Source organism: Camelina sativa, chromosome 8 (assembly GCF_000633955.1).
Source record: "Camelina sativa cultivar DH55 chromosome 8, Cs, whole genome shotgun sequence".
Classification (NCBI taxonomy): Eukaryota; Viridiplantae; Streptophyta; class Magnoliopsida; order Brassicales; family Brassicaceae; genus Camelina; species Camelina sativa.
Genome location: NC_025692.1, coordinates 25,554,658 through 25,571,929, shown reverse-complemented (window position 1 = coordinate 25,571,929; position 17,272 = coordinate 25,554,658). Strand labels below are relative to the sequence as shown.

The 17,272-nt window shown below is 34.1% G+C and overlaps 3 protein-coding genes and 1 pseudogene across 3 annotated transcripts; 2 read left to right on the top strand and 2 right to left on the bottom strand.

Annotated features, from left to right (window-relative positions):
* LOC104709934 lies at positions 1,050-3,159 on the top strand (annotated as a pseudogene).
* On the bottom strand, positions 3,445-4,803 carry LOC104708608. Its single transcript, XM_010425202.2, has 4 exons — positions 4,501-4,803; positions 4,269-4,436; positions 3,951-4,171; positions 3,445-3,734 (listed from the first exon to the last, which is right to left on the bottom strand). The coding sequence occupies exons 1-3, from the start codon at positions 4,693-4,695 to the stop codon at positions 3,977-3,979; spliced, it is 558 nt and encodes a 185-aa protein (XP_010423504.1). The 5' UTR covers positions 4,696-4,803; the 3' UTR covers positions 3,445-3,734; positions 3,951-3,976.
* LOC104708606 (probable protein S-acyltransferase 3) lies at positions 11,616-13,632 on the top strand. The gene is made up of 5 exons (XM_010425200.2): positions 11,616-11,841; positions 12,031-12,210; positions 12,299-12,610; positions 12,692-12,913; positions 12,998-13,632. The coding sequence occupies exons 1-5, from the start codon at positions 11,704-11,706 to the stop codon at positions 13,382-13,384; spliced, it is 1,239 nt and encodes a 412-aa protein (XP_010423502.1). The 5' UTR covers positions 11,616-11,703; the 3' UTR covers positions 13,385-13,632.
* LOC104708607 (ubiquitin-conjugating enzyme E2 22) lies at positions 13,530-15,760 on the bottom strand. Its single transcript, XM_010425201.2, has 7 exons — positions 15,567-15,760; positions 14,915-15,041; positions 14,657-14,801; positions 14,482-14,559; positions 14,280-14,392; positions 14,087-14,190; positions 13,530-14,000 (listed from the first exon to the last, which is right to left on the bottom strand). The coding sequence occupies exons 2-7, from the start codon at positions 14,915-14,917 to the stop codon at positions 13,685-13,687; spliced, it is 759 nt and encodes a 252-aa protein (XP_010423503.1). The 5' UTR covers positions 14,918-15,041; positions 15,567-15,760; the 3' UTR covers positions 13,530-13,684.

Here is a 17,272-nt window from a genome sequence, read left to right as displayed (position 1 = left end):
CATTTTATTCTGGTTATAAGATTTTAAAATTTAGTTAAATATAAGTTGATTCTCTAATATTAATCTCTGGTAAAGAGGAAGATCCCATTGAAAGGTAGGGGAAGAAATGGGTCCAAGTCCAACCGAAGAACAGAAACAAAGAATATTTGCTGTCAATTTTCCAAGTCTTTTGTTTGTTTGTTTTTTTTTTTTTTTTTTTTTTTTGTAAAGACGAAGAAATAGGAAGAAAACATATGAAAATGACCTTTATTTCTGCTCTTTGAAAAGTAGAGGACCTTTTCTATTTCTATCTTCTTTAATATATATATATATATATATATATATATATATTTTTAGATAACGTAAATATGTTTAAGCAAGTCTAATCTACTAAATATGTTTAACCCACCCCATCTAATCTACTTCAAACTACTTTCTGATTTACCTCTGTTGCTACTTTAGGATAAAATGCTGCATTAAGTTGTAAAACAGCCTTTTTTTTTTTTTTTTTTTTTTTNTAATTGAACATTCATACAATAAAAAGAATATGTTTAAGCATGAAATATGATAAATTGAAATTCTATCTTTCTCCAAAGACACGATTAGTTTTCTTATTGTCATGAACGACTTAATTAAGCACCAAAACATAAACTCGTAAACTATAGTATTAATTAAGCATAAAACATGATTAGTTGATGACATTTATTGGAATGGGAATTCCCCCACTAGTGGTAGTGACTTGATTATAAAGTGGAAGAAAAAACCTTGTTTGATTAATTAATTACTAATTACTTGCGTAGTGAGTAGTGAATGTAAAACAAAACTAATTACTCTCTTAATCATGCGCAAACCCTAGTATTATACTCCTATTAGCTAAACAATATTTGTGAATCCTGGACCCACGTGATCGTACGGACATTTTTTTACATGAGGATCGCTAACTTTGGCGTTTCCCTCCTTCGAGTTTTAGGAAATTAATTCAGAAGGCGAGAAAAGAAAGAAAGAAAAAAAAAAGAGAGAGCTTTGAGAGCACATGAGAGAGACGAGCAGAGAGGGATCGTTGGGGGAAAATGGAGAGTGAAAATAAGAATGTTGGGAAGGAACACACATCGTCGACTGAGAGTACTGAATCCGATGATGAAGATTCTAAAGTTATCGGCGTTGGTGCTGCTGGAACTGGAAGAAAGGGGGATAACAAGGGTGACTCAGATGATGAAGAATCCACAGTTGTTGGCGTTGGTGCTGGAAGAAAGTGCAAAAACAAGAAATCCTCTTCTTCTCCTCAGAAAAAACAACAAGTCATCACCTGCACCGAAATCGACAAAGGTTTTGATTCTTGTTGTTAATTTTGTAACTATATATATGGATGGATAGTTAACAAAAAAAAGAATTCTCCATTTGTGTTCTGACTTTGTTGTTCGTGGAAACTGTGTAATCAGAGATTTACAAAATCAGATGATGAATGGGCAAAGGTAAAATATCCATCTGAACTTTATATATATAATTGGTTGTGTTATATATAGAAGTCACCATCAAGCTGTTAACTTTCTGAAAAATTAATATTCCAATGTGTAGGACCTTCCATCACACATTTTACCAAGAATTGCAAAGATTGGTACCAGTATCTAAGTGCAGCCATTAAACAAGGAGACCTAAGTAAGCTTTAAGCTTTATATAGATATAAGTTGAACATATATGGATCAAGGAACACGAACCATATATATATATATATATATATATATATATATATATATATATATGTTCGATTCGATTCTTAATTAGGTGCCTTTTTATATATTATGGGTGTATACAAGTACAAATTAAACTATAGTTAGCTAAATTATAGGGACGTCGTCTAAACCACAGTAGAGAGATTTTGTTTATTTATTGTTATAGGTGTTTGTTGGGCTGTGGCTAATGCAAGATGTGTACAAGCCTTGTTTGCTATCAAGGGTATTAGAGTTGAACTTTCTCCTCAACATCTAATAAACAACATCACTGGCAAGAATCAAAAGAATGGCCACATCATCAAATACGAAGAGCTCTCCAAATTCTTAAAGTGTGAAGGCCTTGTTCTTGAACAAGTGTGCAAATTCTCGGGTGGCATCAACCAAACTTGTCCTAAAGAATGCTCCAAACAAACTTCAGTAAGTCTTACCTCCACTAATTTTTCTTGTCATGCATGTTCTTTGTAATTATTTTTCAATATATAGTTTTGTGTGATACAACTAATTTAATTGTTGTATGTACTCTCTCATCTTGTTTCAATTTACTGTTCAGGAGGACTCCTTCTACAAGATCAAGGAATTTAATTTGATCAAGAGAAAAGATGTCAAGGAAGAAGACTTGATTCAGCTAGTAAACCAGCGTCCTATCATTGCTATTATTGATTCTTACCATAGCTTTTTGAAGTATAAATCAGTAAGTTTGAACTAACCCCTATAGCTAATTAAATAGAACACACTCAAACTGATTGTAGCTTATATCTTAACGTAACCAACATATATATATAGGGAATATATAAAGGTTCAAGTACAAGAAGAGATACCTATTTTGGTCGACATGCGGTGTTAGTTGTTGGTTTTGATACAACCGACGAAGGTGAGCATTATTGGCTCATCCAGAATTCTTATGGTGAATGCTGGGGAGAGAAAGGCATTGGAAAGATTATAAGGAAGTGTAGCCAGAAAAATGGAGAGCCCTCGTTGTTTGTCAGTGTTATCGACATTACGGTATATATGTAGTTTTGAAGAGTGTGGCTAGTTTTTATACCTTAAGAATGCATTTTTTTACTAACTAGTTAATTTTTCGTTTGAAGGTTTGATGGAGCTTTGACATCCAGACTACAAGTTACTGGTACTAGTAATTAACTCATATATCATATAGTTGATAGAGTAGTAGGACTGGAGAATATACATAACAACGGATAGGATCTAATTAAGACAGTGAGACCAAGAAATAAATAAAGTACTGATTAATGAACAAAGCCGACACTTGAGTAATGAATTTTTGATTGCTTTTCTTAGCTAGATTTTTAAACCCTGTGGAAGTTTGCATCCTTTTATTCAACTGAATGGCCTTGTCTTGTGCTTGCAGATTTGCATAAGCTCAGCTCAACTTGATCGGTCCAGAGCAGATGGGAGGAAGTTGTTGATTCAAGAAATTGAATTCTCACTCTAGAGTAATCGAAACCTAGGTGTTATTTGAGTAAATAATTACAGTTTTTTTGCCATGGACCAAAGATGAAGAGTTTTGTGGTTTGTTAATCTTTTTGCTAGATTTTTCTTGGCCGATTATGTCAAAGAGTATACCGTAGTCGGTTGAGAAAATATTGCAACGAAAAAAAAAAAAAAATACATTACTTATTGCCAAATGTATCAATCTCAAAGTTTTAAGGCTACCAGAGATCTTCAGTTTTGGTAATTCTAAGAATGTTGTCGTAATTTTTTTTTTCTTCCAAAACAATGTGATGAACTAAGGAATGCCATAAAGCTAGAAGCCTAGCTAGAAGTAGTCAAGAAATGAACAAACTGAACCAGTGAGGGCCAAACAAAAGGAGTGTAACTAATAAGAACATCTTCCATAGAACGAAAACAGTAGTGACTTTAAAACACGGAGAAAGCAGCAAGGTATAATTTGGCCATAACTCGATACACCTTATTAATTTCAAATATAGAAAATCAAGGGACAAGATGAAACTTCCTAGTGCCCTTTTGCTTCCCATTCATAGATGCATGAGCTCAGCCCGGTGGAAACTGCAGAAATCATCATAACAAAAGGATACTTTAATATAAAAATCAAAGCAAGGAACATCACTGGAACTTCAGCCTAGCTAACCATATAAGTAAGCAGTAGTATAGCTGAACGTAATAATATCATAGAAAGATTTCCCACCGATACATTAATTATAGAGTTGTATGCAACAGGATTAAAGAAGAAGCTAAATATGTGGGCTTTTAAACAAATAGTACCTTTTTTTCAGCAGAAATATCAGAATTCAAGAAGCTGAAGGTGCAGGCCAGCAAGAGCAAACTTTAATATCCCAGGGCAAGTAGCGAACCACTGCCTGGTACCGTTTTGTCTGGTTATTAACATCCGAAAGATCATATGCTTCGAAGGTGATGTAGAGTGTAATTGCAGCAGATGGGTGAAAATTTGCTCTCAAAACCTTGACAAGTTCCAGCCTTGTATCCTACCATATGTATGTATGCACAGTAACAATACAATAAGTTAGTTATTTCCTAAAGAGATTCATCTCAGCTCAGCAGCAAAACAAATAAAATACTAACCGTGTTTTCGTGGTAGTGGGAGATAGCCATCTTGGACAATCTGTTGAGAAAATCTCTGTTGTTGGTATCATAAGGCTCCTCGCTATTGCTAGCTAAGTCAGACTCGTCCAGATCCACAGATCCGTAACCGAATGTGTGACGCAGTTTCGACAAGTCGACATCGAAACCCTGAAAAACCAAACCACACCCATATATATTAAAAAAAAAAAAAATCGTTGGAGAGATTACAAACCCCGCTCTTGTCCCACTCTTCATCTAAGAGTCGGAAATCATCTGATAAAGTTTCCCAATCATCCGAATCATACGACGAGTCGTCAGCAGGACGAGGTTCATCGTTGGATAATTTCGATGATGTCTCCTCCTCTAACTTTGGACGCTTAAGGGAAGGAGGTTCTTCCGATCTCTTATACTCAATCGCTGAAATCATCGCTGAATCGAGATCGATGGGGATGGAAAACGAACCCTAGCTAGTTTTCGATGTGTTTCTGAATGATTTTGGGAAAAGTCACACCTTTTTTTTTTTTTCTTTTATGATGAGAACCTTTTTTTATATATATATCAGATTTTCTTTTTCTATTTGTATCGGTCCATGTTTATCAAGTTACGATTTAATTTCCTACAAAAAAAAAAAAAACTGTTCAAATTCAATTAAAATTAAGTATGTGAAGAAAAATAAGTGAACCAGTTAGTTCCCTCAGCTCTAAATAATATTTTCAAGAAATAATCTATATTTAAGAAATATTTACTCTCACCATGCACAGTAACTTTTTCAATAAGTCGTTTTAACTCACCCGGAAACTTTTCCAAAAATTAAAAAAGACTTTTACTGTGATCTACAAGTTACGTCGTATCGATCGAATGGTCTATTCCAATGTAGACATTGAATATTTTTTTCGTTTTGGTGGGCACTTTACTTACTGCTGCTGACTAGCATAGTCAATAATGGCCTATTGCAAATAATTTGTGGCTACAGCTGATTTTGTGGCTATTTAGCCGGGAATTGACTAGATATATAATATAGCTATATTTTAGCCATAAAGGAATAATAGCCAACCAGTGCTCAATGATCAGGGGGTTTTGTTGTCCATCAGATGGATCATTCACTTCGAAAGTTCGCAAATGGTTAGACGATGCAACAGTTTTTATATTTGGCTGAAGATGATTCTGATTCATCCTTCTATCTTGTGGTTTCTTAGCTACTTCCTTGAGTAATATGATAGTCAACTATTTGTTCCCGTTGTGAAAGATCAGTATGATTGCTAATGGATTGGGTCCGTAGCCAGCTATTGTTTGATTTTGCGTAAGCGGTGTGTCCTTGTAAATTATATCTTCTTCTTTCTCTTTGCTATTTCATATATTTTTATTTCTAGCTACTAACAACATCCTATCATCGGTATGTAGCACATGCCTCTACCAGCGGCTCATGCTTACATACGTTGCGTGGGACAAACTCAGTCTAAAAGACCAAGACTCGTTTATTCACATCGAGAGATCGTATAAGAAATCATCAGAGAGTCCTAATTTGATTCATTGAATTCTGCACGTCATGAAATTTCAAATAATTAACTCTAATTCCTCTTGTTGAATTCAAAGACACCTCAACCGGCGTTGGAATTTTTGTTCACTATTTTCATTTGTGTAGATGCGAAATCCCAATGCTAATGATGATGATGGCCTTGTCCACTTTTGTATTCGGTTTCAAAAAGCTATTGACGGTATGGGATTTGCCAGGATACGGCTAGAGCTGCAATGGGACATGGAGAATGTTTTGTTGTGGTAGTGAAATCTGATAAATGTGGAAGCGCTCCTTTGAATCTGTATCTTTGTCATTATTTTGATTTGTGTATAATGCGTAATCCCAATGCTAAAGTGACAAAAGACTAATCTCTGAAAAGTACCACTTAGTGGAACTTGCAAGAGTTGTAAATCAAAACTAAATTTTATACCTTGCAACTGCGATAATGGCATTCCTTTTAACGGTTGAAAATATCATCAATCCAAATACAGAACTAATGAATTATTCATATATATATATATATATATATATATATCCAAATACATAACTTGGCTAATGAATGATATAGCGAAACACCAACACCAAGACTACAAACAAAGAACTCGTTTGACACGTACGAGCCATAACAATACAAAGAGGTTGGAGGACGAAGCAAGCAAACACTTTTCTGCCCTTGAGCTTGATAGATAGATAGATAGACAGATGTGGAGAAACCACAAAACTCACTCTGAGGAAATTCACGAAGAAGGTTTAGGCTTGCAAGAATGTACTTCAATATCATATTCGGCTAAGTAGCGAACCACTGCTCTATAGGGCTTGACCTTATTAGCATCATCAGACGGATCATTGACTTCGAAAGAGATGTAGAGAGTGATTCCAGCAGATGGATGATAGTTTGCCCTCAAAACCTTTACCAATTCCAGTCTTGTTCCCTACCACCAAACCAAAACCAAAACCAAAAAAACAAATATACAGCAATCAAAATTTCGGAACAGAGTCATATTAAGATATTCATGAAACAAAAACAAAAATATGTCCTAACATGTTCTGCATTGTGCTTTGTGAGAGCCAGATTGGACAACCTGGCGATAAAATCTCTGTTGGTTTGAGGCTCGTCAACCCTTGTACTGGCGTCCAGATCCATAGGTTTCCATGAGGAACAGTAGCTAAGTTTCGAGAAGTCGATTTCAAAACCCTGCACCAAATCACTCCTCGATCGGGATAATCAAAATATTGAAACAAGTAATAAAAACAAAAGAAATATAATATAGAGGAGAAAGAAATCTCAAAACCTGGCTTTTATCCCACTCATCATAGTACAGTTGGATTTCTTCCGGTGTGGCGTCTTGGGAATTATCCGAATCGCTGTCGTCACACGTTGTCTCCTCCATCTTCTGACGCTTCGGGCAAGTCATTGCTGGAAACCCTAATTTTCGTGAAGATCAGAACACTACTTATATTACTAGAAGATTACCACGTGGCACTCTTATTACTACATGATGTATCATACATTTTTTTTATTTTTTTGTCAGTGATGTGTCATATTATATCTTTTAGAAGCATACTAATCACTTTCAGAAGTTTTTGACTATATATGTTAAAATATCTAGCATTTATTGGGTACATTATTCTAGTTTTCTCAGATCAGATTGTAATAATATTTTCTCTCTTCCTTTTTTTTCTTCTTAAGTATTTTCTAAAAGAATCGAATGTAATTTACCTCAAAAACTCTTCATGACTTGTTCTTCTGGTTTTTTTTAATCAGGGATATATGTACGCTTGAAAGTGTTTCCTGTATCAAGACTTAGGTTTTGACCGGTTCTCCCGCTACCTCCTGCAAATGTAGTGTTTGCGGGTGGTAACGATTACTAGCGATTGGAATCAATCACATAAAACGCTTCTAATCGTTCCTAATCATTCCCAACCGCTTCAAACCACTGAATTTCAAAAGCTGCTTCCCGCAAGCGTTTGTGGTTGCGAGCGATTGCGGTTGGATTTTTTTTTTAATAAAAAAATTTAAAGAAATCAATGATAATGAAATTCTTTTGTGTTATATCTTCTATTTAACCATTTTACTCATTAAGGGTGAGAGAAATGAAGTACGGATACGATTACAGAGATTATAAAATAAACAATTAGAAGAAAATAATATTTCAATTTACAATAACCCGGAAAACTTGATGTAAATTTAATGACACATCGCACATAAGTTCAGAAAAATCTAAATAAATACAATAATTCATCAGAAATTTTTTAAAAATAAGATTATTTGTGAAAATATTAAAACAAATCACCAGTGACTCTTCTCAACTCTCACTTAACCATTCCTACCGATGCAACTACTGACCCACGATCTAAGAGAAAAGAGAAAAGATCTACGATCTAAAGTATATGTTTTGTCATTTATCAAATTACTTGATTAAATTTTAGGTGAAAAGCCAAATGCATAAAGAAATAAGTATTTCAATATGAAATTTATTTGTTTTTTCAATAATTATTTTAGTATTTTTTTAATAAATTTAAATTATAAATCAAGTTTAATTAAAATTTTGTGTGTTTTAAACATTTATATATTATATATCACATTTATTATGTTCTAACCGCAATTGCACCCGCTGGTCAACCAGTCGTAAACCTCCCACAAACGCACCAATTTGAAACCGCTAAACCAGTCGTTCAAAACGCTTAATAACGGTTGAAACCGCAATCGCCCGCTTCCGTAATCTCCCACAACCGCAACCGCAATCGCAACGTTTGAACCAATCAAACCCTTAAATGTTCATACTTCTTTGTTGCTCAACCAGAATGCGAGATTAATTATGAAGTTTGAACAAGTCGTGTCACCGTCTATTGTCTTCAAACAGATAGACCGCGAGATCATCAACACAACTAGACCGCAAGAAGTTTAAGAACCTTTTCGGCATTTGGTTTAGATAAGCTTCTCTCAGAATCTTTACAATTAATTTGCTTCCTTGTTTTTATTTTTTTTACTAAGGAACCAAGTATTGTGAATCCCAAATCATGTAAAAACAAACTCTATTTCTTTTTCAATGATATTTACACACTTAGCAAAAAAAATATTTATATCTTCTTCTTTCTCTTTGACAAAGACTAGTTTCTAAAGAGTACCACTTAGTGGAACTTTCAAGAGTTGATGTATCTATGTAATCAAATCCAAATTGTATACCTTGCAACACTTAGATAATGGCATTCATTTAACGGTTCAAAATATCTATCCAACATAACGGTTCAAAAATACCTACTAGATTACTCATATATACCCAAATACATCTTTCCTTAGCGATCGGCGGCGATGGCATCACTCCAATCACAGATATGAGACTATGTGAAAGAACTCTAACTTTAACCTTACCGATTCTCGTGTCACTTTGATTTTAACCACGAGAGGAGAGTAAAGATCTCTAATTACTCATAACGAAGACGAGATGATAACATTAGCCACGTGACACTCTCTCATAACGTTGTTGATTGGCTCATGCCACAAAAACTGATCATTACTATATCTTTGATGTACATTTTAACTGAATATAAATCGGGAAACGATAATTAATTTAAGTGAAGCTAAGAATCTTAAATGGTGTTCACGTACGAGAGACATGAAAATAAAATTATATCCTTCCGATCCGGCACTCCTTTATCTATTCTTGATTGATCCTCAAAGTGTTTTCAGTACGTAAAAAAATTACCGAAAATCTTGGTAACTAATATTAGAGGACAATTTTTTTTTTTACTCGAGACGTTGGTTTGATACTAAGTCACCTTTTAGCTAATTCTTCATGACTGTTTTATGAACTAATAACGTTTGCAATGCTTTGATCTTACAGAATCTTAACAAATTAAACACGTTTTGTGACTCAACCTTGGTTACGTTTTATAACAACTTTTTGAGTAAAAAGACAACAGACCTGTTTATTTTTTCTTAATCTTTACATATACATTATTGAGATAAATCCTGAAGTTCATACCTATTTACAAGCATGCCATCAACGTTAATTATTAATTTGTTTTTCATTTAAGTAATTACTATTAAGTTTTGATTTTGGAAAATAAGATTTCCCATCCTAATAAAATTTCCAAAACAATAAGAACCACTCCCTTTAACATTAAGTTTTAATTTATAATTAATTTTATTAATATTAAATTTTCAATTTTACAAAACAATATGAATTAATTCTATAAACACATAATATTTAATTTTATGTTATAGTTCCTATAATATAAAACAATAAACCTCAAACAAAATACTTTCTACATTAACTAATATATATCTGTATTTGTAAGATTGTACATTTTGAAAAATACAAATTAAATATCAGTTATTAATATAGTTAATCTACAAAACAAATAACATTTTATTTTTATTAAAAAATAGCTCCGCGGGATAGTGCGGATGAAATATCTAGTATTTATGTAATCATGTGAATATCTAGTATTTATGTAATCATGCATACACATTACACACCACGAATGGAATTTTTTTGTCGACAATAACAAAGTGTATAGTCATAAAAACTTCGTACCAAAACTTATGCACAAAGATATATAGTAATAATTAGCTCTCAGTAAGTCATTATGCTCTCAATATGACGCGTATTAGCTGTCAAGAAATTAATAAGCTAACGCTTACGGGATTTTGATCTTACAGAAAACAAATATCAGTAACCGTTAGCTTACTAATTTCTGGACAGCTGATACGCGTCATATTGAGAGCATATCAAGAAATTACTTCTACTTTTTTAGAGTTTCCATAAACACCACGAATGGAATTTTTTACTATATATAAGAGAGTTTAGTCATAAACACTGCGTACCAAAACTTATGAAAAAAGATTTAGTCAAAAAAACCTTGTAATTAAGCTAAGTAAGAGCAATTGGAAAGATACGATACAACTAATATGACGCGTATTACTATATATTTAATAATTCTAGTAAAATTAAAAATTTCTAAAAATAAATGGATTACAATTAATATTTTTGAAAGTATATAAAACCAAAGTAATCTATTAAATCACTAATTCTAATAGGAAAATTATCTATTAAATTACTTATTTCAATAGGAAAATATGTGCAATTAATAAGAAAAATATTTACAATTTAATTGCAATTATAATTTATTATAATCATATAGTGAAAAGAAATTTATACAGAAAAATGATTAAAGTATGAAACAGAAAATTAGTAATTAACAGTAAAAAAAATAAGATAATCAAAATAACATAATGGCTCGTTCCACAAAATTCATTACTTTTCTTCGATTTTTATTTTTCATTTAATATGGTGTCCTAATTGTGAAGCCAAAGTGATTAGGATGTATTTGAGTTAGCCTATGGTCTTCTTCTTTCTGTTTTACTTTACTTTCTACCAACAACATCTTCTTTCAGTAAGTAGGACATGCCTCTATGCTCGTTGTGTAGGACAAACTTCATTAGTCAAAAGACCCAATAATAGAACTCATACTTTTCACATTGAGATACGAAGCCCATCGGTGTCATGAAAAATCTTAGATGGTGTTCCGGTAAGAGAAACGACATCAGATTAACGTTTTTATCCTTCCGGCACTTGTTCTTCTTCTTTATCTATTATTGAGTCATCCTAAATTTATTTTCAGTAAAAAATAAAAATTACCGAAAATCTTGGAAACTATTTGAGGACTACAAAAATTTGTTAGAGAGGAGACAAAACAAGACTGCATGGGGATTGGTTTGCATTGGATTATTAAGGGGAAAAAAAAAATATACAGAAATCCCCAAAACCCATATTTATTTTCTTTAATTTGGCTGATACCAAAAAAAAAATTGGGAATTTCTGAAACTCAGTTAAAAAATTTAGAAGAAAATAAATTAAGATCAACAAGGCTTTCATTCATGTATGGGTTTTTGAGGCAAGGGGAAAACACAAAATGCAGAGGGAGAGAATGAGCAAGAAGAAGAGCAGTCAGGTTCATTGTATTCCCTCTGATGATCTTATTCTCATGACGGCTTCAACTTCTAAACACATTTCTCAAATCAGATTGTACAAAGCCTGGAAGGGTAACAACGTAATAATATTTTCTTTCTGATCCCTTCTTCTTCTCTTAAACAACAATATAATGTTCTTCTGATTTTTATAATTGCCATGCATCTTTTTACATGATGAAACTGTCCCTTTTTTGCCAATATTATATGTTTTCTTCCTTGTTCAACAAGAATGTGAATATGATTGTTTGGTTCTTCTTTTGTTTCATCAGAGGTTCTTCTGTGGTGGTAGACTAATCTTTGGTCCTGATGTATCATCTCTGTTCCTAACCTCGTTCTTGATTGGAGCTCCTGCGCTTACGTTCTGCATAAGGATGCTCGTGTGGATCAGAAAAGGCGATCCTTTCTTCAACTACATGGTTCTGACTTCAGGATTTATCCTCACCCTCTTGGTTTGTTTCCTTTGAATCTCTCTCTCTCTCTTAGCTTTAAGTTGGCTTCCCTTGAAGCTGATATATGTCTTGGAATCCGGGTCTGCAGGCTTTTATGTTTCTAGTCTTGACATCAGCTAGGGATCCAGGAATCATCCCTAGGAATAAAACATCAATGAATCTTGAAGATGATACAGATAGTTCCTTGACACAATCTATGGAATGGGTCAACAACAAAACTCCTAATCTCAAGATTCCAAGAACCAAGGACGTTTTCGTCAACGGTTACACGATCAAAGTCAAGTTCTGCGATACCTGCTTGCTCTATCGTCCCCCTCGAGCATCACATTGTTCCATCTGCAATAACTGCGTCCAACGCTTTGATCACCATTGTCCTTGGGTTGGACAGTGCATTGCCCGTGTAAGTCTTTAACGGATACTAGATATATTTGCACACTTCTTGTTCAGAGAGTAATTGTTTCTTGGTTTGCAACTTTTGCAGAGAAACTACCCGTTCTTTATCTGCTTCATCTCAACTTCAACATTATTATGCATATATGTCTTTGTCTTCTCCTGGATCAATCTGATTCGACAGCCTGGGAAACTATGGAGGACGATGTCTTATGATATAGTGTCTGTCATTCTTATCGTCTATTCATTCGTTGCTGTCTGGTTCGTAGGTGGCCTTACCATTTTCCACTTCTATCTCATGTCTACAAACCAGGTATGTTCCTTACCTTTATCATATGACCACATCTAAATCTTGTTAGCTTGCCTTGAGATTCTTGTGTTGTGTCTGTTTTTGCAGACAACATATGAGAATTTCCGGTACCGTTATGATAGGAAAGAAAATCCATACAAGAGAGGGTTTCTGAAGAATGTTAAAGAAGTATTATTTGCTAAGATCCCGCCTTCGCAACTAGATCTCAGAGCTATGGTCCCGGAAGAAGATGACATGACAATAGCATCTAACGGATCCGAGTATGAGTCAGAGTATAGCTCCTCCGTGAGATACGATACAGAAATGGAAGGCAAGCTCACTAAAAGGGAAAGCCCGAAAAAACTTCCTCTGCCAACACAAAACTTAGATATCAAGGACATTAGCGATGACTACGACAGATCTAAGATGACTAGAGAGGATGATTCTCAGCATGATCCTTCCTTCTTCTCAACTCAACTAGACTTGCCCAAGTAATTGTAATGATCTCCCATTGTTGTATCATCTTTGTCTATATTCGCTCGAACATTCTGATGAAATCTGTATAGCAAGAATTACAGACAACTGGTTCCAGAGGTCCATGTGCCTTTGGCCTTATCCAAGATTACTCAGCAAAACCATATGTAGATTAGAACACCAAACTGTTTAACATTCGGCTTCATTGGCAAATATTATTATTTCCCAGAATGAGAAATCCTCAGACAACAGATCTCTTACAAGTAAAAGAAACAACAGTTTAGGTTCTGAGAAGCGTAAGACACTGAGTTGATAGCATCATCATAGTCTCTTCAAGCTTTTCTTTCTGGCATCTACCTTCTTCTTATCTGCCTGAACCTTGGCCAAACCTGCTTCCCTTTTTTGCGTGGTAGTGGCCACACTTGCAGACCCTGCTGTGGCTGCTACAACCACGTGTGGTTGGTCTTGGGCACTAGTTGTTGTTACTCTCTTAATGTCAGTCATTGAAGAGGGCATCGCAGTAGCAGCACCAGGCGTCTCGTTGTTAGTCTGGCCAACATTTAGAGCTGTCGTTGACTCTGAGATAGCTCCTGTCTTGAACTTCGGTTTTGGTTTAGCATGGATACCTGTGTAAAGCCTGCATACAGTATATAAGCATTTCATTTTTTGGCAAAAAAGGCAGAGTAGGTTCAACAACATTTGAGACCAAAGCAGATGGCTCACCTAGCATGCCTTGCATATTCATCATAGTTTTCAAGTAGCATCTTGCCAGCCTGTTCATTCAATGCAGATTCTGGAAATGGCTCAATTAATAAGCATCTCACAACCTGTTAACATGTACAAAAACACAGACCCTCAATCTCAAGTTTTTAAGAAACCAGTAAAAGAGATGGATATAAGGGGTCAAGCATCTTACAGAGAGAACATGTCTTAACCCGAGACTAGGGTTCCAATCCTTTTTAAGTGTATTAACACATATCTCTCCATTAGAAGCAACATTAGGATGGAAAATCTTTGTCATGAAGTAGCCTGCAATGTCAAACTCAAGAAATTATAAACCATTACAAAAGATTCAATGTCTCTCTGGCTTAACATAGAATTTTGAGTGAGATGCATACCTTTAGGCGGCGAATGTGGAAAATCATGCGACAGTGCCAACTTCATACGGAAAAGTCCGTTCTCATAAGGAGTACCAACTGTATGCAATCAAAGTAAAGAACATCTTACTTAATATCATTCAACATTTGTGATCTTGTACGAGAATGAAATTGATAGGGAAATAAGTGTGCACACCTGGTCCTTCAATATCAGCACATATTTGTGAGAAATCCTCGTCATTAACGACAACCTTGATACCATCAGGAGGGGATTCGTCCAGACTCTTCAGCTCCTTGGCAAGCTGCTTGATAACATTGGGTGGTAGATTCTCATTACTTGCCTGCGCATTAAAAAACACCATCAAAGAAGACAAATCAGTACTGGCCTAGCTTTATATCATAAGTTACCAAGTAAGCACAAATCAAAGCAAGAAAAAGAGGGCGAGAGAGTTACCATGGAGAATAATACGCACAACAGGACCTTCCGCAAAAGTTCTTGTCCACAGAATCAGATAAACAGGGAGAAGCAGCAATGTGATAAGATCCTTTTTTCTGGTCTTCAAGACTCAAATGCGATGAAACTGTTAACGAACCAAAGCCACAAAAAGGTTATTAGAGTCGATTAGTTAACAGATTGGTCTAAAGCAACAACATTCATTCACAGCATAAACGTTTCATCAACATATCAATTTGTCAAAATCATAAATCCAATACCACAACGACACCGTAATGAACTATTAAGAAATAGTAAGGCAATTGAGCAAAACCAATGAACAAAAATCTAGACTTGAAGCTTATGGAGAAGAGTGAAGATACGAATTAACAAAGAGTCAAGCAAATTAACAGTGATCAGACCGAAACACATCAGAAAAAGCCAACGAATTGATCAAATCAATAGAAAACCCTAATTTGGGATCTCGCGCAAATCGACTCTCTAAGGGTCTCTAAGAATAACTCATAAGACCTAATTGAGGCTAAGTTACATACGAAGAGATCCCACAAGAAAGAAAAAAAGAACAGAGACAAAGCAAAGAATCACATCTCAAGCAGATCGTTTCAAGAAAAAAAAAATTGAACATCAAGAGAGAGAGATCTCAACGACGTACCTTTCTATGCCCAGAATTTGAAAATAAGCAAGAGAGTGAGAAAAGGCGATCCCTTTCCCTCTACCTCTCAAAGTAAAATGATTCAACTTGAAATCGAAGACGAAGAAGAAGAAGAGAGAAGAGAGAAGAGAGAGAGAGAGGTTCAACTTCAATTATTGTGAAATTTTTAATCAGAGAAATAGAGACAAAATGTTTTTTTTTTTTGGTTTAATTTAAATTAAAAAAAAAAAGGAGCGTATAATAAAAAAGGAAAAACAAAGAGAGAGGGTAGTATTGTAATTTAACTGCCAGGCTGGAATAGACCGTTGGGATGTCTTCTTCTTCGCACCCGCTTAACTTAGTTGTAGTAGCCGTTACTTTGTGTCAGGTGTTGTTCTTCTTTAATTACTTTTTTTACTTGATTTGTTTCTAATGAGATCATCTCATCAAGGTTGCTTCTTAATTATGAATTTATTTAACCCAGATTTGTAATACAAACAATATTATTGATGTTAGATATGTAAGAAAAAAGACAACCCTAATCAAGGAGTTAATTTAATTTCACTTTAAGAAAAGTGTTATCATTTTTTTTTTTTAATGAGAAAAAAATCAATGGTAAGGGGGGAGTTTATTGATTTGTGTTGGTTGATGAGGTAATGAATCAGCTCTCACGTGTCACACATTTTGTGTCTTTGAAGATTGCAGATGACAGTTACGATCTTATATATTTAATATGGGGTCTATCTATCGTTCAATATCTTTGGTTAAATAATTAAATTTAAGAAGGAAAAACAAAAAGGTAGATCTCATATATAAACTTTTGGGTTTAAATATTTGTGGATTATCTCCAGCAACTATACAAACAAGTTAAGAACGCATTCGTTTACGAGTTCTCCTAAGTTAAACATAATCGTTGATAAATTTCGTTAGAATCACAAATGCAACATGTCCATTAACTAGTTAATTATCTGTCCATTATTCAACAAAGATTTATTGTAAATTTCTAAAGTGTGTATAATGTATATGTTGGTTGTATTTTGTAAACTAGTCCCTAGAGTAGAGTCATCTTGTGACTTGTGTGAGACAAACGCTAAGTAGGATATTGATGATCAAAGAAAATTCACTACTAGACTATTCCATATCATGTTTTTTTTTATGTAAAGAAAAAAACAATGGAAAAGTCGATATATCTATGTAGTTTAATGATTTATTAGTACAACATTGTTTAGTGTTTTCTTATTTTTTTAAGTGGTTGTAAGAAAATATTTTGCATCTCATTCACAAAGAATATTAAGTTTAATAAACAAAATTTTAGGTTAAATCTAAGATCAGGATCTCAAGTAATTATAAAAAGAATTTCTTATTTTATGAAAGGGAAAACAAAAAATAATCCTAATTTATTGTGTTGTTTTGGCATTTGAGCCCAAATATAAAGGCCCAAATACAATTACAGTGATCCTCTTCGTATCTACAACGGGACTTGTTTGTTCTCTTCGGCGACTATTCAGGTTATTCGCACTATGTTTAGCAAACAGCATTGGGCTATTGGTTTACCAAATTACCAGTAATGACACTCTTTTGTTTACACATAAATTAATCTTTAATTGGACGAAATCTGGAGCTTGGTTCGACTTCGGATCATGAGAACACTGACCAAAACTATAATTAAATTCATAATTGTATGAGGAACTTTACGCATGTCAATTTATATATATAAATCTATATGA